The 20000-nt window shown below is 59.3% G+C and overlaps 1 protein-coding gene across 1 annotated transcript in view; it reads left to right on the top strand.

Moving 5' to 3' along the window:
* ANOS1 (anosmin 1) overlaps nt 1-20000 on the top strand; it is a gene marked incomplete at its 5' end in the record, with an annotated part of 26525 nt that overhangs the window by 3007 nt on the left and 3518 nt on the right. The window contains 6 exons of the mRNA XM_045583585.1: nt 1-77; nt 4888-5017; nt 6258-6460; nt 9173-9317; nt 17403-17555; nt 18863-18954. The exon at nt 1-77 is cut by the window's left edge and continues 108 nt beyond it. Of these exons, the coding sequence (XP_045439541.1) occupies nt 1-77; nt 4888-5017; nt 6258-6460; nt 9173-9317; nt 17403-17555; nt 18863-18954 (800 nt within the window). The remainder of the gene's footprint in view (nt 78-4887; nt 5018-6257; nt 6461-9172; nt 9318-17402; nt 17556-18862; nt 18955-20000) is intronic.

Raw genomic sequence — 20000 nt, forward strand, 5'->3', positions numbered from 1 at the left:
ACGTGGTGCAGGGGCGCTGGAACGCCGGCCCGCTGCCCAGCGAGGACGGCGCCACGCCCTGGCGGACCGTGGCCCAGGTGAGTGCGGGCCGGGGTGGCCCAGTGGTTAGAGCCTACGGGGGGGGGGGGGGGCCGGTGTGGCTCAGTGGTTAGAGCCTGTGTGGGCTGGTGTGGTTCAATGGTTAGAGCCTGTGTGGGCCGGTGTGGCTCAGTGGTTAGAGCCTATGTGGGCTGGTGTGGTTCAATGGTTAGAGCCTGTGTGGGCCGGTGTGGCTCAGTGGTTAGAGCCTGGGTGGGCCGGTGTGGTTCAGTGGTTAGAGCCTGCGTGGGCCGGTGTGGTTCAGTGGTTAGAGCCTGCGTGGGCCGGTGTGAATCAGTGGTTAGAGCCTACGTGAGCTGGTGTGGCTCAGTGGTTAGAGCCTGGGTGGGCCGGTGTGGCTCAGTGGTTAGAGCCTGGGTGGGCCGGTGTGGCTCAGTGGTTAGAGCCTGGGTGGGCCGGTGTGGCTCAGTGGTTAGAGCCTGGGTGGGCCGGTGTGGTTCAGTGGTTAGAGCCTGCGTGGGCCGGTGTGGTTCAGTGGTTAGAGCCTGCGTGGGCCGGTGTGGTTCAGTGGTTAGAGCCTACGTGGGTAGGTGTGGCTCAGTGGTTAGAGCCTGGGTGGGCTGGTGTGGCTCAGTGGTTAGAGCCTGCGTGGGCTGGTGTGGTTCAATGATTAGAGCCTGGGTGGGCCGGTGTGGCTCAGTGGTTAGAGCCTGGGTGGGTCGATGTGGCTCAGTGGTTAGAGCCTAAATGGGCCGGTGTGGTTCAGTGGTTAGAGCCTGGGTGGGGCGGTGTGGTTCAGTGATTAGAGCCTGGGTGGGCTGGTGTGGCCCAGTGGTTAGAACCTGCGTGGGCTGGTATGGATCAGTGGTTAGAGCCTGGGTGGGCTGGTGTGGCCCAGTGGTTAGAGCCTGGGTGGGCTGGTGTGGTTCAGTGGTTAGAGCCTGCGTGGGCCGGTGTGGTTCAGTGGTTAGAGCCTGGGTGGGCTGGTGTGGCTCAGTGGTTAGAGCCTGCGTGGGCTGGTGTGGCTCGGTGGTTAGAGCCTGGGTGGGTCGATGTGGCTCAGTGGTTAGGCTGGTGTGGCTCGGTGGTTAGAGCCTGCGTGGGCTGGTGTGGTTCAATGATTAGAGCCTGGGTGGGCCGGTGTGGCTCAGTGGTTAGAGCCTGGGTGGGTCGATGTGGCTCAGTGGTTAGAGCCTATATGGGCCGGTGTGGTTCAGTGGTTAGAGCCTGGGTGGGCCGGTGTGGTTCAGTGATTAGAGCCTGGGTGGGCTGGTGTGGCCCAGTGGTTAGAACCTGCGTGGGCTGGTATGGATCAGTGGTTAGAGCCTGGGTGGGCTGGTGTGGCCCAGTGGTTAGAGCCTGGGTGGGCTGGTGTGGCTCAGTGGTTAGAGCCTGCGTGGGCTGGTGTGGCTCAGTGGTTAGAGCCTGGGTGGGCCGGTGTGGCTCAGTGGTTAGAGCCTGGGTGGGCCGGGGTGGCCCAGTGGTTAGAGCCTACGGGGGCCGGTGTGGTTCAGTGGTTAGAGCCTACGTGGGTAGGTGTGGCTCAGTGGTTAGAGCCTGGGTGGGCTGGTGTGGCTCAGTGGTTAGAGCCTGCGTGGGCTGGTGTGGCTCGGTGGTTAGAGCCTGGGTGGGCCGGTGTGGTTCAGTGGTTAGAGCCTGGGTGGGCCGGTGTGGTTCAATGATTAGAGCCTGGGTGGGCCGGTGTGGCTCAGTGGTTAGAGCCTGGGTGGGTCGATGTGGCTCAGTGGTTAGAGCCTATATGGGCCGGTGTGGTTCAGTGGTTAGAGCCTGCGTGGGCCGGTGTGGTTCAGTGGTTAGAGCTTGGGTGGGCCGGTGTGGCTCAGTGGTTAGAGCCTGTGTGGGCCGGTGTGGCTCAGTGGTTAGAGCCTGGGTGGGTCGATGTGGCTCAGTGGTTAGAGCCTATATGGGCCGGTGTGGTTCAGTTGTTAGAGCCTGCGTGGGCCGGTGTGGTTCAGTGGTTAGAGCCTGGGTGGGCCGGTGTGGCTCAGTGGTTAGAGCCTGGGTGGGCCGGTGTGGTTCAGTGGTTAGAGCCTGGGTGGGCTGGTGTGGCCCAGTGGTTAGAGCCTACGTGGGCTGGTGTGGCTCGGTGGTTAGAGCCTGGGTGGTCTGGTGTGGTTCAGTGGTTAGAGCCTGGGTGGGCTGGTGTGGCCCAGTGGTTAGAACCTGCGTGGGCTGGTATGGATCAGTGGTTAGAGCTTGGGTGGGCCGGTGTGGGTCAGTGGTTAGAGCCTGGGTGGGCTGGTGTGGCTCAGTGGTTAGAGCCTGCGTGGGCTGGTGTGGCTCAGTGGTTAGAGCCTGGGTGGGCCGGTGTGGCTCAGTGGTTAGAGCCTGGGTGGGCCGGGGTGGCCCAGTGGTTAGAGCCTACGGGGGCCGGTGTGGTTCAGTGGTTAGAGCCTACGTGGGTAGGTGTGGCTCAGTGGTTAGAGCCTGGGTGGGCTGGTGTGGCTCAGTGGTTAGAGCCTGCGTGGGCTGGTGTGGCTCGGTGGTTAGAGCCTGGGTGGGCCGGTGTGGTTCAGTGGTTAGAGCCTGGGTGGGCCGGTGTGGTTCAATGATTAGAGCCTGGGTGGGCCGGTGTGGCTCGGTGGTTAGAGCCTGGGTGGGCCGGTGTGGTTCAGTGGTTAGAGCCTGGGTGGGCCGGTGTGGTTCAATGATTAGAGCCTGGGTGGGCCGGTGTGGCTCGGTGGTTAGAGCCTGGGTGGGCCGGTGTGGTTCAGTGGTTAGAGCCTGGGTGGGCCGGTGTGGTTCAATGATTAGAGCCTGGGTGGGCCGGTGTGGCTCAGTGGTTAGAGCCTGGGTGGGTCGATGTGGCTCAGTGGTTAGAGCCTATATGGGCCGGTGTGGTTCAGTGGTTAGAGCCTGCGTGGGCCGGTGTGGTTCAGTGGTTAGAGCTTGGGTGGGCCGGTGTGGCTCAGTGGTTAGAGCCTGTGTGGGCCGGTGTGGCTCAGTGGTTAGAGCCTGGGTGGGTCGATGTGGCTCAGTGGTTAGAGCCTATATGGGCCGGTGTGGTTCAGTTGTTAGAGCCTGCGTGGGCCGGTGTGGTTCAGTGGTTAGAGCCTGGGTGGGCCGGTGTGGTTCAGTGGTTAGAGCCTGGGTGGGCTGGTGTGGCCCAGTGGTTAGAACCTGCGTGGGCTGGTATGGATCAGTGGTTAGAGCTTGGGTGGGCTGGTGTGGTTCAGTGGTTAGAGCCTGGGTGGGCTGGTGTGGTCCAGTGGTTAGAACCTGCGTGGGCTGGTATGGATCAGTGGTTAGAGCTTGGGTGGGCCGGTGTGGGTCAGTGGTTAGAGCCTGGGTGGGCTGGTGTGGCTCAGTGGTTAGAGCCTGCGTGGGCTGGTGTGGCTCAGTGGTTAGAGCCTGGGTGGGCCGGTGTGGCTCAGTGGTTAGAGCCTGGGTGGGCTGGTGTGGCTCAGTGGTTAGAGCCTGCGTGGGCCGGTGTGGCTCAGTGGTTAGAGCCTGGGTGGCCTGGTGTGGGTCAGTGGTTAGAGCCTGGGTGGGCCGGTGTGGCTCAGTGGTTAGAGCCTGGGTGGGCTGGTGTGGGTCAGTGGTTAGAGCCTGGGTGGGCTGGTGTGGGTCAGTGGTTAGAGCCTGGGTGGGCTGGTGTGGCTCAGTGGTTAGAGCCTGGGTGGGCTGGTGTGGCTCAGTGGTTAGAGCCTGGGTGGGCTGGTGTGGCTCAGTGGTTAGAGCCTGGGTGGGCTGGTGTGGCTCAGTGGTGTGGTTAGAGCCTGGGTGGGCTGGTGTGGGTCAGTGGTTAGAGCCTATGTGGGCCGGTGTGGTTCCGATACGCGATCAGGAAGCGGTTTATGTCCGAGTCTCCTCAGTGTGAGTGTGCGCTCCTATTCCGCCCGGGGCCCGGGGCCTGGACAGACGCCTGCCAGCGGCTCTGGAGGGGGAGCAGCGAGGTAAACACTACCCACTCTCTTTTCTTTTCAAACCTTTTTTAAAGAATCTATTTACAGAGGAAGGAGAGGGACAGAGACTTACAAACATCAACGAGAGAGAACCATCCATCCGCCGCCTCCTGCCCGCCCCCACTGGGGATGTGCCCGCCACCGAGGTCCAGGCCCTTGACCGGAATCGAACCCGGGACCCTCCCGTCCGCAGGCCGGCGCGCTATCCACTGAGCCACACCGGTTGGCCTATCCACTTCCTTCCTTCCTTTCTTTTTTTAAAATATATTTTATTGATTTTGTACAGAGAGGAAGGGAGAGGGATAGAGAGCTAGAAACGTCGATGAGTGAGAGACATCGATCAGCTGCCTCTTGCACACCCCCTAGCGGGGAAGTGCCCACAACCAATGTATTGTACATGCTCTTGGCCGGAATCGAACCCGGGCCCTTTCAGTCCGCAGGTCGACGCTCTATCCACTGAGCCACCCGGGTTTCGGCTTATGTGCTTTTCAAAAGCCCCCTCACTGGATAGGGTTCGTTCCATTCTGTACCCGTTTTGTAAAAAACAAACAAACAAAAAGCACCCTGGCCAGGGGTGCTCAGCGGTCAGAGCGCCGGCCCGCTGACCAAAGGGTCCTGGGTTCGATTCCCGGTCAGGGGCACCGACCTTGGCTGTGGCCACCCATCGCCGTGTCCCTCCCACATCCATGTTTCTGTCTTTCTCTTTCCTCTTCCGAAAAAACATAGAAATAAAAAATGGAAATTTGGCCCAGAATCCGGCCTAGAACCCTCCCTGCTCCCATGGGTGCCCGCTGTGGCCGCACTAGGACAGTCCGACTTGCACCCTGAGTGTCCCCGTGACCCGGAGGACAGGCCCCGGGAGCCGCGCGGATAACGGTCCCTGAGCCTCTGACCTCTGACCCCTGTGACCTCCCACCCGCAGACCACGGAGGAGCGGGCGCAGCTGGCGGACATCCGGCCGGGGCGCTGGTACCAGTTCCGCGTGGCGGCCGTCAACGTGCACGGGACCCGCGGCTTCACCGCCCCCAGCAAGCACTTCCGGTCCTCCCGGGGTGAGTGTGCACCCCTATTCCCGGTCCCCCAGAGAGCACTTCCGGTCCTCCCGAGGTGAGTGTGCACCCCCATCCCCCTAGGGGGCCCCCAGCAAGCACTTCCGGTCCTCCCGGGGTGAGTGTGCACCCCCATTCCCGGTCCCCCAGAGAGCACTTCCGGTCCTCCCGAGGTGAGTGTGCACCCCATCCCCCTAGGGGGCCCCAGCAAGCACTTCCGGTCCTCCCGGGTTGAGTCTGCACCCCCATCCCCCTAGGCGGCCCCCCAACAAGCACTTCCGGTCCTCCCGGGGTGAATGTACTCCCATCCTCCCAGGGGGCCCCCCAGCAAGCACTTCCGGTCCTCTCGGGGTGAGTCTGCCCCCCCCATCCTCCTAGGGGTCACCCAGCAAGCACTTCCGGTCCTCCGGGGTGAGTCTGCAGCCCCTCCTCCTCCTCCTCCTCCATCTCCTCCTCCTCCTCCTCCTCCTCCTTCTCCTCCATCTCCTCCTCCTCCTCCATCTCCTCCTCCTCCTCCTCCTCCTCCTCCATCTCCTCCTCCTCCATCTCCTCCTCCTCCTCCTCCATCTCCTCCTCCTCCTCCTCCTCCATCTCCTCCTCCTCCTCCTCCTCCTCCTCCTCCTCCTCCTCCATCTCCTCCTCCTCCTCCTCCTCCTCCTCCTTCTCCTCCATCTCCTCCTCCTCCTCCTCCTCCATCTCCTTCTCCTCCTCCTCTTCCTCCTCCATCTCCTCCTCCATCTCCTCCTCCTCCTCCTCCTCCTCTTTCTTGTCCTCCATCCTGGACATCCTCCTCCTCCTGGACATCCATTAGGTGTGCAGGAGGCCACTCAACTGCTCGCTATGACGCGCACTGACCACCAGGGGGCAGACGCTCCGACCAGCAGGTCAGCTTGCTGCTGGGGTCCGGCCGATGGGGACTGAGCAAGACGGGCCGGACACGCCCTGGAGCCCCCTGTCGGTCCCTCCCCGGCCGGCCCGCCTCCCCGGCCCTCCCCGGCCCTCCCCGGCCCCGATCCTGCCCCGGGGGGCCCCTCGGCCTGGCCTGCGCCCTCTTGTATTATAATCAGAACTAGAGGCCGCGCACACGAATGTCACGCCCTGGGCCTCTGGTTTTAACGAACACGGCCTTCGTCATCGTCCCCAGCGTGTGGACACTTTGGGGGGACACCGTATGGACAGCGGGGTGCCCTGTGCCCTGTGGTGCATGCTGGGGTCCCACGCCCACCCCCTCCCTCGGTTTCAGATCCTGAGGCCCCCGAAGCCCCCTCGGGCCTCCGGCTGGCCAACGCCACCCGCGGGGAGGACGGCCGGGTGACGGTCACCCTGGCCTGGGACGGGCCCCGGCAGCTGGACCTGCCCGTGCACCACTACAGGGTCTCCTGGGGCTGGGCCGCCCGGGGGTCCCCCGAGCCCGCCAGGAAGAGGCGCAGGAAGACGGCAGACGGGGTAAGGGGGCGATGCACGGGTGAGGGGGCGATGGACGGGGTGAGGGGGCGATGGACGGGGTGAGGGGGCGATGGACGGGGTGAGGGGGCGATGGACGGGGTGAGGGGGCGATGGACGGGGTGAGGGGGCGATGGACGGGGTGAGGGGGCGATGGACGGGGTGAGGGGGCGATGGACGGGGTGAGGGGGCGATGGACGGGGTGAGGGGGCGATGGACGGGGTGAGGGGAGATGGACGGGGTGAGGGGGCGATGGACGGGGTGACGGGGAGATGGACGGGGTGAGGGGGCGATGGACGGGGTGACGGGGAGATGGACGGGGTGAGGGGGCGATGGACGGGGTGACGGGGAGATGGACGGGGTGAGGGGGCGATGGACGGGGTGAGGGGGCGATGGACGGGGTGAGGGGGCGATGGACGGGGTGAGGGGGAGATGGACGGGGTGAGGGGGCGATGGACGGGGTGAGGGGGAGATGGACGGGGTGAGGGGGCGATGGACGGGGTGAGGGGGAGATGGACGGGGTGAGGGGGCGATGGACAGGGTGAGGGGGAGATGGACGGGGTGAGGGGGAGATGGACGGGGTGAGGGGGCGATGGACAGGGTGAGGGGGCGATGGACGGGGTGAGGGGGCGATGGACAGGGTGAGGGGGAGATGGACGGGGTGAGGGGGAGATGGACGGGGTGAGGGGGCGATGGACGGGGTGAGGGGGAGATGGACGGGGTGAGGGGGCGATGGACGGGGTGAGGGGGAGATGGACGGGGTGAGGGGGCGATGGACCGGGTGAGGGGGCGATGGACAGGGTGAGGGGGCGATGGACAGGGTGAGGGGAGATGGATGGGATGAGGGGAGATGGATGGGGTGAGGGGGAGATGGACGGGGCGAGGGGACGATGGACGGGGCGAGGGGGAGATGGACGGGGTGAGGGGGAGAAGGACGGGGTGAGGGGGCGGTGGACGGGGTGAGGGGGCGATGGACCGGGTGAGGGGGCTATGGACAGGGTGAGGGGGAGATGGACGGGGCGAGGGGGCGATGGATGGGGCGAGGGGGCGATGGACGGGGTGAGGGGGCGATGGACAGGGTGAGGGGGTGATGGTCCTGGGACCTGGCCCGTTTCTGATCCTCAGAGGGGAGGCCGGAGCGGGGAGGGCAGAGGCCAGCCAGGGACGTGTGTGCGTGGATGCTTTGGCGAGGACACAGACCCTGGGGTGGGGAGGCTGGGGGGAGGGGGGAGGAACAGGAGATGGTTGGACCTCTTAATCAGAGGATCCATTAATTCCTTCAGCAGCAAAGGTTAAACGGAAAAAATACACTCAGTGGCCAGAGGATGATGGTCTCTGAATGTATAATAATCTGGCCACTCAGTATCTATATCTATATCTATATCTATATCTATATCCATATCCATATCCATATCTATATCTATATACCTATACCTATACCTATACCTATACCTATACCTATATCTATACTTATATCTATACTTATATCTATAGCTATCTCTATATCTATATCTATAACTATATCCATATCCATATCCATCTCTATCTCTATCTCTATCTCTATCTCTATCTCTATCTCTATATATGTATAGCTATACCTACACCTACACCTATACCTATACCTATATGTATCCATATCCATATCCATATCCATAACTATATCTATATCTATATCTATAACTAAATATCTATACTTATACCTATATCTATTATCTATCTATCTTAGAGGCCCGGTGCCTGAATGGCCAGCCTGGCCAGGGGGAGGGTACGTGAGTGCTCGGCCGGCCTGCCTGCTGGTCAGACTCCCAGTCGAGGGGACCCTGTGCCTATGAGCCTTTTATCCTCCAGGACGGACACGGGGCGGCCGGACGGTTCTGCGTTCATTGATCACCCTCCTCCGGCCGCCCCATGTATATATTTTTACAGCAGAGAGAGAGAGAGAGGAAGAGAGAGAGAGAGGGGGGGGGGGAGAGAAACATCCATGAGGAGAGAGAATCATGGACCGGCCGCCTCCTGCACGCCCCCTCCAGGATGGAGCCCGCAGCCTGGCCTGTGCCCTAGACCTGGGATCAGACAGGGACCTCCTGGTTCCTAGGTCGATGCCCAACCACTGAGCCACACTGGCCGAGCATCTGTGCCATTTACAATGATAAACTGGGTCTCCAGAAGCCACCACTGGTATTTAGTTGTGTTACCGTTTGGGTGTTATTTAATTTAATTTATCTTATTGTATTATTATTTTAGTTCACACATAATAATGATAATTGTTAAAAAATAAAAAATAAAAATGAGCCCAAACCGGTGTGGCCCAGTGCATAGAGCGTCGGCCTGCGGACTGAGAGGTCCCGGGTTCGATTCCTTGACCGGAATGGACCTGGGTGGCGGGCACATCCCCAGTGGAGGGCCTGCAGGAGGCAGCTGGTCGATGTTTCTCTCTCTTCATGGATGTTTGTAACGCTCTCTCCCTCTCCCTTCCTCTCTGCGAAAAATCAGTAAAATATATTTAAAAAAATAATTGAAAAGTAAAAATAAAAATAAAACACAGAGGAAGACGGGTGAGCTCAGACAGTTGTCTGTGAGCAGTAATTAAAAAAATAAACAAGAATCAATAAGAATCAGAACCGGGGAGACAGGGTGAGCTCGGACAGCTCCTGGGCTGAGGAGCCTGCGGGGCCCGGGGCAGGCTGGCCGTGACCGTCGCCCGTCTGTCCGCAGGCCCAGACCGCGGTGCTGCTGGAGGGCCTGCCGCCGCTTGCCGTGGGCCGAGTGGAGCTGCAGGCCGTGGCCTTCTGGGGCCAGCGGATCCTCAAGAGCCCCCGGGTCCCCCTGCGTTTCAGCCTCGGCCCCACCGCCAGCCACAGTGAGTCCCCGGCCCTCGGCCCCGCGCCCGCCTGTCCGCCGCCCGGGCTCCAGGCACAGAGAGTGTGTCCCTGTGCAGCCGCCCGGGGGCTCCAGGCACAGAGAGTGTGTGTCTGTGCAGCCGCCCGGGGCTCCAGGCACAGAGAGTGTGTCCCTGTGCAGCCGCCCGGGGGCACCGGGCACAGAGAGTGTGTCCGTGTGCAGCCGCCCGGGGGCTCCAGGCACAGAGAGTGTGTCCGTGTGCAGCCGCCCGGGGGCACAGAGAGTGTGTCCCTGTGCAGCCGCCCGGGGGCACCGGGCACAGAGAGTGTGTGTCCCTGTGCAGCCGCCCGGGCTCCAGGCACAGAGAGTGTGTGTCCCTGTGCAGCCGCCCGGGGGCACAGAGAGTGTGTGTCCCTGTGCAGCCGCCCGGGGGCACCGGGCACAGAGAGTGTGTGTCCCTGTGCAGCCGCCCGGGCTCCAGGCACAGAGAGTGTGTGTCCGTGTGCAGCCGCCCGGGGGCTCCAGGCACAGAGAGTGTGTGTCCGTGTGCAGCCGTCCGGGGGCACCGGGCACAGAGAGTGTGTGTCCCTGTGCAGCCGCCCGGGCTCCAGGCACAGAGAGTGTGTGTCCGTGTGCAGCCGCCCGGGCTCCAGGCACAGAGAGTGTGTGGCCGTGTGCAGCCGCCCGGGGGCACAGAGAGTGTGTGTCCGTGTGCAGCCGCCCGGGGGCACAGAGAGTGTGTGTCTGTGCAGCCGTCCGGGGGAACAGAGAGTGTGTCCCTGTGCAGCCGCCCGGGCTCCAGGCACAGAGAGTGTGTCCCTGTGCAGCCGCCCGGGGGCTCCAGGCACAGAGAGTGTGTGTCCTGTGCAGCCGCCCGGGGGCTCCAGGCACAGAGAGTGTGTGTCCGTGTGCAGCCGCCCGGGGGCTCCAGGCACAGAGAGTGTGTGTCCCTGTGCAGCCGCCCGGGGGCTCCAGGCACAGAGAGTGTGTGTCCTGTGCAGCCGCCCGGGGGCTCCAGGCACAGAGAGTGTGTGTCCGTGTGCAGCCGCCCGGGGGCTCCAGGCACAGAGAGTGTATGTCCCTGTGCAGCCGCCCGGGGGCTCCAGGCACAGAGTGTGTGTCCGTGTGCAGCCGCTCCGGGGGCACAGAGAGTGTGTGTCCGTGTGCAGCCGCCCGGGCTCCAGGCACAGAGAGTGTGTCCCTGTGCAGCCGCCCGGGGGCACAGAGAGTGTGTGTCCGTGTGCAGCCGCCCGGGGGCACAGAGAGTGTGTGTCCGTGTGCAGCCGGCCGGGGCACAGAGAGTGTGTGTCCCTGTGCAGCCGCCCGGGGGCACAGAGAGTGTGTGTCCGTGTGCAGCCGCCCGGGGGCACAGAGAGTGTGTGTCCGTGTGCAGCCGCCCGGGGGCACAGAGAGTGTGTGTCCGTGTGCAGCCGCCCGGGGGCACAGAGAGTGTGTGTCCGTGTGCAGCCGCCCGGGGGCACCGGGCACAGAGAGTGTGTCCCTGTGCAGCCGCCCGGGCTCCAGGCACAGAGAGTGTGTGTCCGTGTGCAGCCGCCCGGGGGCACCGGGCACAGAGAGTGTGTGTCCCTGTGCAGCCGCCCGGGGGCACCGGGCACAGAGAGTGTGTGTCCCTGTGCAGCCGCCCGGGGGCACCGGGCACAGAGAGTGTGTGTCTGTGCAGCCGCCCGGGGCTCCAGGCACAGAGAGTGTGTGTCCCTGTGCAGCCGCCCGGGGGCACCGGGCACAGAGAGTGTGTGTCTGTGCAGCCGCCCGGGGGCACCGGGCACAGAGAGTGTGTGTCTGTGCAGCCGCCCGGGGCTCCAGGCACAGAGAGTGTGTGTCCCTGTGCAGCCGCCCGGGGGCTCCAGGCACAGAGAGTGTGTCCCTGTGCAGCCGCCCGGGGGCTCCAGGCACAGAGAGTGTGTCCCTGTGCAGCCGCCCGGGGGCACCGGGCACAGAGAGTGTGTCCCTGTGCAGCCGCCCGGGGGCACAGAGAGTGTGTGTCCGTGTGCAGCCGCCCGGGGGCTCCAGGCACAGAGAGTGTGTGTCCGTGTGCAGCCGCCCGGGGGCTCCAGGCACAGAGAGTGTGTGTCCCTGTGCAGCCGCCCGGGGGCACCGGGCACAGAGAGTGTGTCCGTGTGCAGCCGCCCGGGGGCACCGGGCACAGAGAGTGTGTGTCCGTGTGCAGCCGCCCGGGGGCTCCAGGCACAGAGAGTGTGTGTCTGTGCAGCCGCCCGGGGGCTCCAGGCACAGAGAGTGTGTGTCTGTGCAGCCGCCCGGGGGCACAGAGAGTGTGTGTCCGTGTGCAGCCGCCCGGGGGCACCGGGCACAGAGAGTGTGTCCCTGTGCAGCCGCCCGGGGGCACCGGGCACAGAGAGTGTGTGTCTGTGCAGCCGCCCGGGGGCACCGGGCACAGAGAGTGTGTGTCTGTGCAGCCGCCCGGGGGCACAGAGAGTGTGTGTCCGTGTGCAGCCGCCCGGGGGCACAGAGAGTGTGTGTCCGTGTGCAGCCGCCCGGGGGCACCGGGCACAGAGAGTGTGTCCCTGTGCAGCCGCCCGGGGGCACCGGGCACAGAGAGTGTGTCCGTGTGCAGCCGCCCGGGGGCTCCAGGCACAGAGAGTGTGTGTCCGTGTGCAGCCGCCCGGGGGCACAGAGAGTGTGTGTCCGTGTGCAGCCGCCCGGGGGCACAGAGAGTGTGTGTCCGTGTGCAGCCACCCGGGGGCACAGAGAGTGTGTGTCCTGTGCAGCCGCCCGGGGGCACAGAGAGTGTGTGTCCGTGTGCAGCCGCCCGGGGGCACCGGGCACAGAGAGTGTGTGTCCGTGTGCAGCCGCCCGGGGGCACCGGGCACAGAGAGTGTGTGTCCCTGTGCAGCCGCCCGCGGGCACCGGGCACAGAGAGTGTGTGTCCTGTGCAGCCGCCCGGGGGCACAGAGAGTGTGTGTCCGTGTGCAGCCGCCCGGGGGCACCGGGCACAGAGAGTGTGTGTCCTGTGCAGCCGCCCGGGGGCTCCAGGCACAGAGAGTGTGTCCCTGTGCAGCCGCCCGGGGGCTCCAGGCACAGAGAGTGTGTGTCCTGTGCAGCCGCCCGGGGGCACCGGGCACAGAGAGTGTGTGTCCTGTGCAGCCGCCCGGGGGCACAGAGAGTGTGTGTCCGTGTGCAGCCGCCCGGGGGCACCGGGCACAGAGAGTGTGTGTCCTGTGCAGCCGCCCGGGGGCACCGGGCACAGAGAGTGTGTGTCCGTTTGCAGCCGCCCGGGGGCTCCAGGCACAGAGAGTGTGTCCCTGTGCAGCCGCCCGGGGGCTCCAGGCACAGAGAGTGTGTGTCCTGTGCAGCCGCCCGGGGGCACAGAGAGTGTGTGTCCGTGTGCAGCCGCCCGGGGGCACAGAGAGTGTGTGTCCGTGTGCAGCCGCCCGGGGGCACAGAGAGTGTGTGTCCGTGTGCAGCCGCCCGGGGGCACAGAGAGTGTGTGTCCGTGTGCAGCCGCCCGGGGGCACAGAGAGTGTGTGTCCGTGTGCAGCCGCCCGGGGGCACAGAGAGTGTGTGTCCGTGTGCAGCCACCCGGGGGCACAGAGAGTGTGTGTCCTGTGCAGCCGCCCGGGGGCACAGAGAGTGTGTGTCCGTGTGCAGCCGCCCGGGGGCACCGGGCACAGAGAGTGTGTGTCCGTGTGCAGCCGCCCGGGGGCACCGGGCACAGAGAGTGTGTGTCCCTGTGCAGCCGCCCGCGGGCACCGGGCACAGAGAGGGTGTGTCCTGTGCAGCCGCCCGGGGGCACAGAGAGTGTGTGTCCCTGTGCAGCCGCCCGGGGGCACCGGGCACAGAGAGTGTGTGTCCGTGTGCAGCCGCCCGGGGGCACAGAGAGTGTGTGTCCGTGTGCAGCCGCCCGGGGGCACAGAGAGTGTGTGTCCCTGTGCAGCCGCCCGGGGGCTCCGGGAACAGAGAGTGTGTCCGTGTGCAGCCGCCCGGGGGCTCCGGGCACAGAGAGTGTGTCCCTGTGCAGCCGCCCGGGGGCACAGAGAGTGTGTGTCCATGTGCAGCCGCCTGGGGGCACCGGGCACAGAGAGTGTGTGTCCGTGTGCAGCCGCCCGGGGGCACCGGGCACAGAGAGTGTGTCCCTGTGCAGCCGCCCGGGGGCTCCAGGCACAGAGAGTGTGTGTCCCTGTGCAGCCGCCCGGGGGCACAGAGAGTGTGTGTCCCTGTGCAGCCGCCCGGGGGCTCCGGACACAGAGAGTGTGTCCCTGTGCAGCCGCCCGGGGGCACAGAGAGTGTGTGTCTGTGTGCAGCCGCCCGGGGGCACAGAGAGAGTGTGTCCGTGTGCAGCCGCCCGGGGGCACAGAGAGTGTGTGTCCGTGTGCAGCCGCCCGGGGGCACAGAGAGTGTGTGTCCGTGTGCAGCCGCCCCGGGTCACTGGGCACAGAGAGTGTGTGTCCGTGTGCAGACGCCCGGGGGCACAGAGAGTGTGTGTCCGTGTGCAGCCGCCCCGGGTCACTGGGCACAGAGAGTGTGTGTCCGTGTGCAGCCGCCCGGGGGCACAGAGAGTGTGTGTCCGTGTGCAGCCGCCTGGGGGCACCGGGCACAGAGAGTGTGTGTCCGTGTGCAGCCGCCCGGGGGCACAGAGAGTGTGTGTTCGTGTGCAGCCGCCCGGGGGCTCCAGGCACAGAGAGTGTGTGTCCCTGTGCAGCCGCCCGGGGGCACAGAGAGTGTGTGTCCGTGTGCAGCCGCCCGGGGGCACCGGGCACAGAGAGTGTGTGTCCTGTGCAGCCGCCCGGGGGCACAGAGAGTGTGTGTCCGTGTGCAGCCGCCCGGGGACACAGAGAGTGTGTGTCCCTGTGCAGCCGCCCGGGGGCACAGAGAGTGTGTGTCCCTGTGCAGCCGCCCGGGGGCACCGGGCACAGGGGGAGCGTGCAGGAGGCAGCGGATGGATGTCTCTAACGCTCTCTCCCTCTCCCTTCCTCCCTGTAAAAAAAAAAAAAATCCATAAACTATATTTTAAAAAATAAAATAACGCTGTGACCTGGTAGGAAATGGTCCCTCCCTGGGTTCTGGGTGCTGCCCCAGCACATGTGTGGGGTCGAGGGCCTGGGTCTGGGGGGGTCTCTGATGGACAGCTCTGGGTCCCAGGATGGTGGTTAGGGGGAGAGGGAGTGGGACGGGTCCCAGCCCCTGGCCGGTGAGGCCTCCCTCCATCTGCAGGGGGACACGTCAGAGGTGGGCGAATGCCAGGGCAGCAGCTGGGGTGCAGGACACACCCGATCACACCCAACATTCAGTTCGAGGGCCCTTGAGCCGCATTCCTGCTCCTCAGCTCTGCCAAAGGGCCTCTGAGCTATTGAAGCTCACACATCCCGAGTGTGCGCCTGCATGCTTTCTCCTGGCTCCTCCTGCCCCCCAAATTCCCCGCCGTCCCCCCCACCAGGCCGGGCGGCTCCCCCCATCCCCCCGTCCCCTTTTCCCAGCCCCACCCCTCTCAGCGCCTGCAGAAAATCCCCACAACCCCCTTCTCTTTGTTATCCAAATTTAAAAAGTATATTTCATTGATTTTTTTTTACAGAGAGGAAGAGAGAGGGAGAGAGAGAAACATCGATGATAAGAGAGAAACACCCATCAGCCGCCTCCTGCACGCCCCCCACTGGGGATGTGCCCGCCACCAAGGTCCATGCCCTTGACCGGAATCGAACCCGGGACCCTTCCGTCCGCAGGCCGACGCTCTATCCACTGAGCCACACCGGTTAGGGTTGATTCACTTTTTTTTTTAATTGATGTCAGAGAGGAAGGGAGAGGGAGAGACAGGAACATCCATGAGGAGAGAGGATCACGGACCGGCTGCCTCCTGCACGCCCCCCACTGGGGACGGAGCCTGCAACCCGGGCCTGCGCCCTTGACCGGGAGTCGAACCCTGACCTCCTGGTTCCTAGGCTGGTGCTCACTCCCTGAGCCACGCCGGACGGATTCAGCATAATTTCTGACACATAACATAGGTAACCTCACTGGGGATATCTGTTCCATTGGTTATTTTATTTTATTATTTTACTTTTTTATTTATTTTTTTTATTTTATTATTTTACTTTATGTTATTATTTTACTTTATATTACTTTACTTTTATTTTATTGTATTTATTTTCTTTTTTCATTTTATTTTACTTTTATTTTATTTTACTTTTATTTACTTTTATTTTATTGTATTATTTTAATTTTAATTTTATTTCAGTTTAATTTATTTTAATTCATTATTTTCTTTTCTTATTTTAGTTTACTTTTTTACTTTTGTTTTCTTTTACTTTATTTTCTTTTACTTTATTTTATTTTATTATTTTACTTTTATTTTATTTTATTTCATTTTATTTATTTTATTATTTTACTTTATGTTATTATTTTACTTTATATTATTTTACTTTTATTTTATTTTACTTTTATTTTATTGTCTTATTTAATTTATTTTATTTTATTTTATTTTAATTTCATTTTATTTTCTTAATTTACTTTTTTACTTTTGTTTTCTTTTACTTTCTTTTGTTTTCTTTTACTTTCTTTTGTTTTCTTTTCTTTTGTTTTCTTTTCTTTTCTTTTCTTTTCTTTTCTTTTCTTTTCTTTTCTTTTCTTTTCTTGATTCTTGACAAAGAGGAATGGAGAGGGACAGGCAAACTGCAGCTGGCAAGCCACAGGCGGCTCTCTGGCCCCTGGAGTGTGGCTCTTCCCCAAAACACCGCTGCCTGGGCGAGTCTGTGTCTCAGGGCCCCTTGCTTTTTATCAGCACAAATCGTCCGGCTTCGGCCTGGGTGAGTGTGTCCCAGGGCCCCTTGCTCTTTATCTGCACAAATCGTCCGGCTTCGGCCTGGGTGAGTGTGTCCCAGGGCCCCTTGCTCTTTATCAGCACAAATCGTCCGGCTTCGGCCTGGGTGAGTGTGTCTCTGGGCCCCTTGCTCTTTATCAGCACAAATCGTCCGGCTTCGGCCTGGGTGAGTGTGTCCCATGGCCCCTTGCTCTTTATTAACACAAATCGTCCGGCTTCGGCCTGGGTAAGTGTGTCTCAGGCCCCCTTGCTCTTTATCAGCACAAATCGTCCTAAGAGGCGTTCGGCCTGGGTGAGTGTGTCTCAGGGCCCCTTGCTCTTTATCAGCACAAATCGTCCGGCTTCGGCCTGGGTGAGTGTGTCTCAGGGCCCCTTGCTCTTTATCTGCACAAATCGTCCGGCTTCGGCCTGGGTGAGTGTGTCTCAGGGCCCCTTGCTCTTTATCAGCACAAATCGTCCGGCTTCGGCCTGGGTGAGTGTGTCCCAGGGCCCCTTGCTCTTTATCAGCACAAATCGTCCGGCTTCGGCCTGGGTGAGTGTGTCCCAGGGCCCCTTGCTCTTTATCTGCACAAATCGTCCGGCTTTGGCCTGGGTGAGTGTGTCCCAGGGCCCCTTGCTCTTTATCAGCACAAATCGTCCGGCTTCGGCCTGGGTGAGTGTGTCTCAGGGCCCCTTGCTCTTTATCAGCACAAATCGTCCGGCTTCGGCCTGGGTGAGTGTGTGTCTCAGGGCCCCTTGCTCTTTATCAGCACAAATCGTCCGGCTTCGGCCTGGGTGAGTGTGTCTCAGGGCCCCTTGCTCTTTATCAGCACAAATCGTCCGGCTTCGGCCTGGGTGAGTGTGTCCCAGGGCCCCTTGCTCTTTATCAGCACAAATCGTCCGGCTTCGGCCTGGGTGAGTGTGTCCCAGGGCCCCTTGCTTTTTATCAGCACAAATCGTCCGGCTTCGGCCTGGGTGAGTGTGTCCCAGGGCCCCTTGCTCTTTATCTGCACAAATAGTCCGGCTTCGGCCTGGGTGAGTGTGTCCCAGGGCCCCTTGCTCTTTATCAGCACAAATCGTCCGGCTTCGGCCTGGGTGAGTGTGTCTCAGGGCCCCTTGCTCTTTATCAGCACAAATCGTCCGGCTTCGGCCTGGGTGAGTGTGTCCCAGGGCCCCTTGCTCTTTATCTGCACAAATGGTTCCAAGTGGCATGAGAAGAATTTTATGTTTAAGCCGTGTGTGTCTCCGAAGACATCTCAGCCGTTGTCCGGTGGCTGTGTGGCTCCGGGGACTCCGCGTTTGCCCACCCCTGACGCAGACCCTTGTCCTTGGTCGCAGAAGAGCCGCCAGGGAGGAGCGGAGACGAAGGCGAGACTCGGCCGCAGCCCCCCGCCTCCCAGCGCTGCGGGCCGGCCCCCGGGGCGGAGATCGGCGCCCCCTTCCTGCAGGACGGCCGGCTGCAGGCCACGCTGTCCTGGAAGAGGACGGCAGGTGCGCGCGGCTCCGGGCGCAGCTCCGGGTCCCGCGGGTCAGGGTCCGAGGGTCAGACTGCGCTCCTCACAGCGCCCCCTTCTCCTGTCATCCTCACCGGCCATACCTGTTCCACGGATTCTTTTATTTTACTTTTTAATTGACTTGGGAAGGGCAGGGAAGGGGAGGGCCCTGCACGGTACGGTGGAGGGGACGGAGAGACGGGGATGGAGGGCAGTGGTAGGAGGGAGGGTAGGGGGCTGTGCTGGGAGGAGGGCAGGGGGAAACTGTTTGGACTGGGGTTGGCGGGGAGAGTGGTAGGTGGATGGGGAAGGAAAGGAAGTGGATGAGGTAGGGTCCGGCACGGTACGGGTAGTTGAGGGTAGTGGATGGGGTGCGCTGGGAGTGATGGAGTGAGCCGGTGGGGTGGATGTGTGATGTCTGGCCGTTACGGGTGAGTTTAGTTTATATACGGTTATTGATTCCGTTTATGATGTATGTAGTTTCTTTTCTTTTATTATTTCATTTTTTAAACTTTTTACTTTCTTTTCTTTTATTATTTTCTTTTCTTTTTAATTTAAATTAATTTTATTATTTTTTTTCACTTTAGTTTTAGTTTATTTTATTTTATTTATCTTTTATTTTATTTTATTATTTTCTTTTACTTTCTTTTCTTTTCTTTTTAATTTAATTTTATTATTTTCTTTCACTTTACTTTTATTTTAGTTTATATACTTTTATTTTATTTCAGTTTATTATTTTATTTAGTTTTCTTTTCTTTTATTATTTCATTTTTTAAACTTTTTTTACTTTCTTTTCTTTTATTATTTTATTTTACTTTTAATTTAACTTAATTTTATTATTTTATTTTCCTTCACTTTACTCTTATTTTATTTTATTTTATTTATCTTTTATTTTATTATTTTCTTACTTTATTTTCTTTTATTTTATTATTTTAATTTTTCTTTTACTTTTACTTTCTTTTATTTTACCTTGTTTTATTTTATTCTTTTTTTTATTAATATGTTTTATTCATTTTGTGCAGAGAGGAAGGGAGAGAGATAGAGAGCTAGAAACATCAATGAGAGAGAGTCATCGATCCGCTGCCTCTTGCACACCCCCCACTGGGGATGTGCCCGCAACCAAGGTCCATGCCCTTGACTGGAATCGAACCCGGGACCTTTCAGTTCCCAAGGCGACGCTCTATCCATTGAGCCAAACCGGTCTCGGCTGTTTTATTTTATTCTTTTCAGAGAGGAATTGCGAGGGAGAGAGAGTTAGAAACCTGGGGCTGCGGGGGACGTGACCGGAACTGTTCTCCGTTGCAGGCCCCGGCCCCAGCGGCTACCACGTGCGGTGGGTCCCGGAAGCCTGTGCCCACAATGACGCCGGCCGGCCGGCAGCGGCCACCACCGCACAGGTGAGCCCGCGGCCCCACGGCCCCACCCGGAACGGACGGGAGGCGCAGCAGAAAATTGGGCTAATGAACAGCAAGGGGTCCTGGGACAGGGGGCGTCTTTTTCCATTTTATTTCATTTCAGGTAACCTATTTTTTTTATTATAAATAGTGTCCTTCAAATTTTTTATTTTCTAATTGCTTGTTTTGATATGCAACGTTAGAAATGTAATTGATTCGATGAGTTTGACCTTGTATCCAGTAATTTTGTTAAATCCACATAGTATAATATTAGTTCCTGAGATTTCAGATTTTCTATACAGACAATTATGTCATTTGTGGGCTGTTCTGCTTTTTTCTAACACATATATTTTTTATTGCCAGACTGCATATTTGTTTTAAAATTATGGAATTCTGCCATGTTCTTTTTATTCCTTTGACCTCTTTTAGGTTTAATTTATTCCTCATTATCAATGTTTTATACAGATGCTAAGATACTTAGTTTTTCAGCCTTGGTTATTTTCTAAAATGTGCATTTAAGGGTTGGATTACCCTGCTTTCACTGTTTAGTTGCACTTTTGTCTATTTTAATATAAATTTTTACGATATAGATTTAATTCTAGTTTCTACTTTCTATTGTAAGTTTTTCTTTGATCGTGAGTTATTTACAATTCATTCCTGATGTTTCTATCTCTGTGTCCCTCTCCTTTCCTCTCTGAAATAAATGAAAAAAATAATTGTTTTAAAGTTTAAGAAAGAAAAATAGATAAATTCCCCATCAAATCTGATATCAAGGAAGACAATTGCAAAGGGACAGCAGCAGGCGTCACCCGTCCAGGCCACGCTCCGATGAACTGGCCCTTAACTTTATTTAGTTATAATTTTCTTTTAAAAAAAAAAATACATTTAAAAAAATATATATTTTACTGATTTTTTCACAGAGAAGAAGGAAGAGGGGTAGAGAGTTAGAAACATCGCTCAGCCGCCTCCTGCACACCCCCCACTGGGGTTGTGCCCGCCACCAAGGTCAATGCCCTTGGCCGGAATCGAACCCGGGACCTTTCAGTCCA

Source organism: Pipistrellus kuhlii, unplaced genomic scaffold, assembly GCF_014108245.1.
Source record: "Pipistrellus kuhlii isolate mPipKuh1 unplaced genomic scaffold, mPipKuh1.p scaffold_m20_p_193, whole genome shotgun sequence".
Classification (NCBI taxonomy): domain Eukaryota; kingdom Metazoa; phylum Chordata; class Mammalia; order Chiroptera; family Vespertilionidae; genus Pipistrellus; species Pipistrellus kuhlii.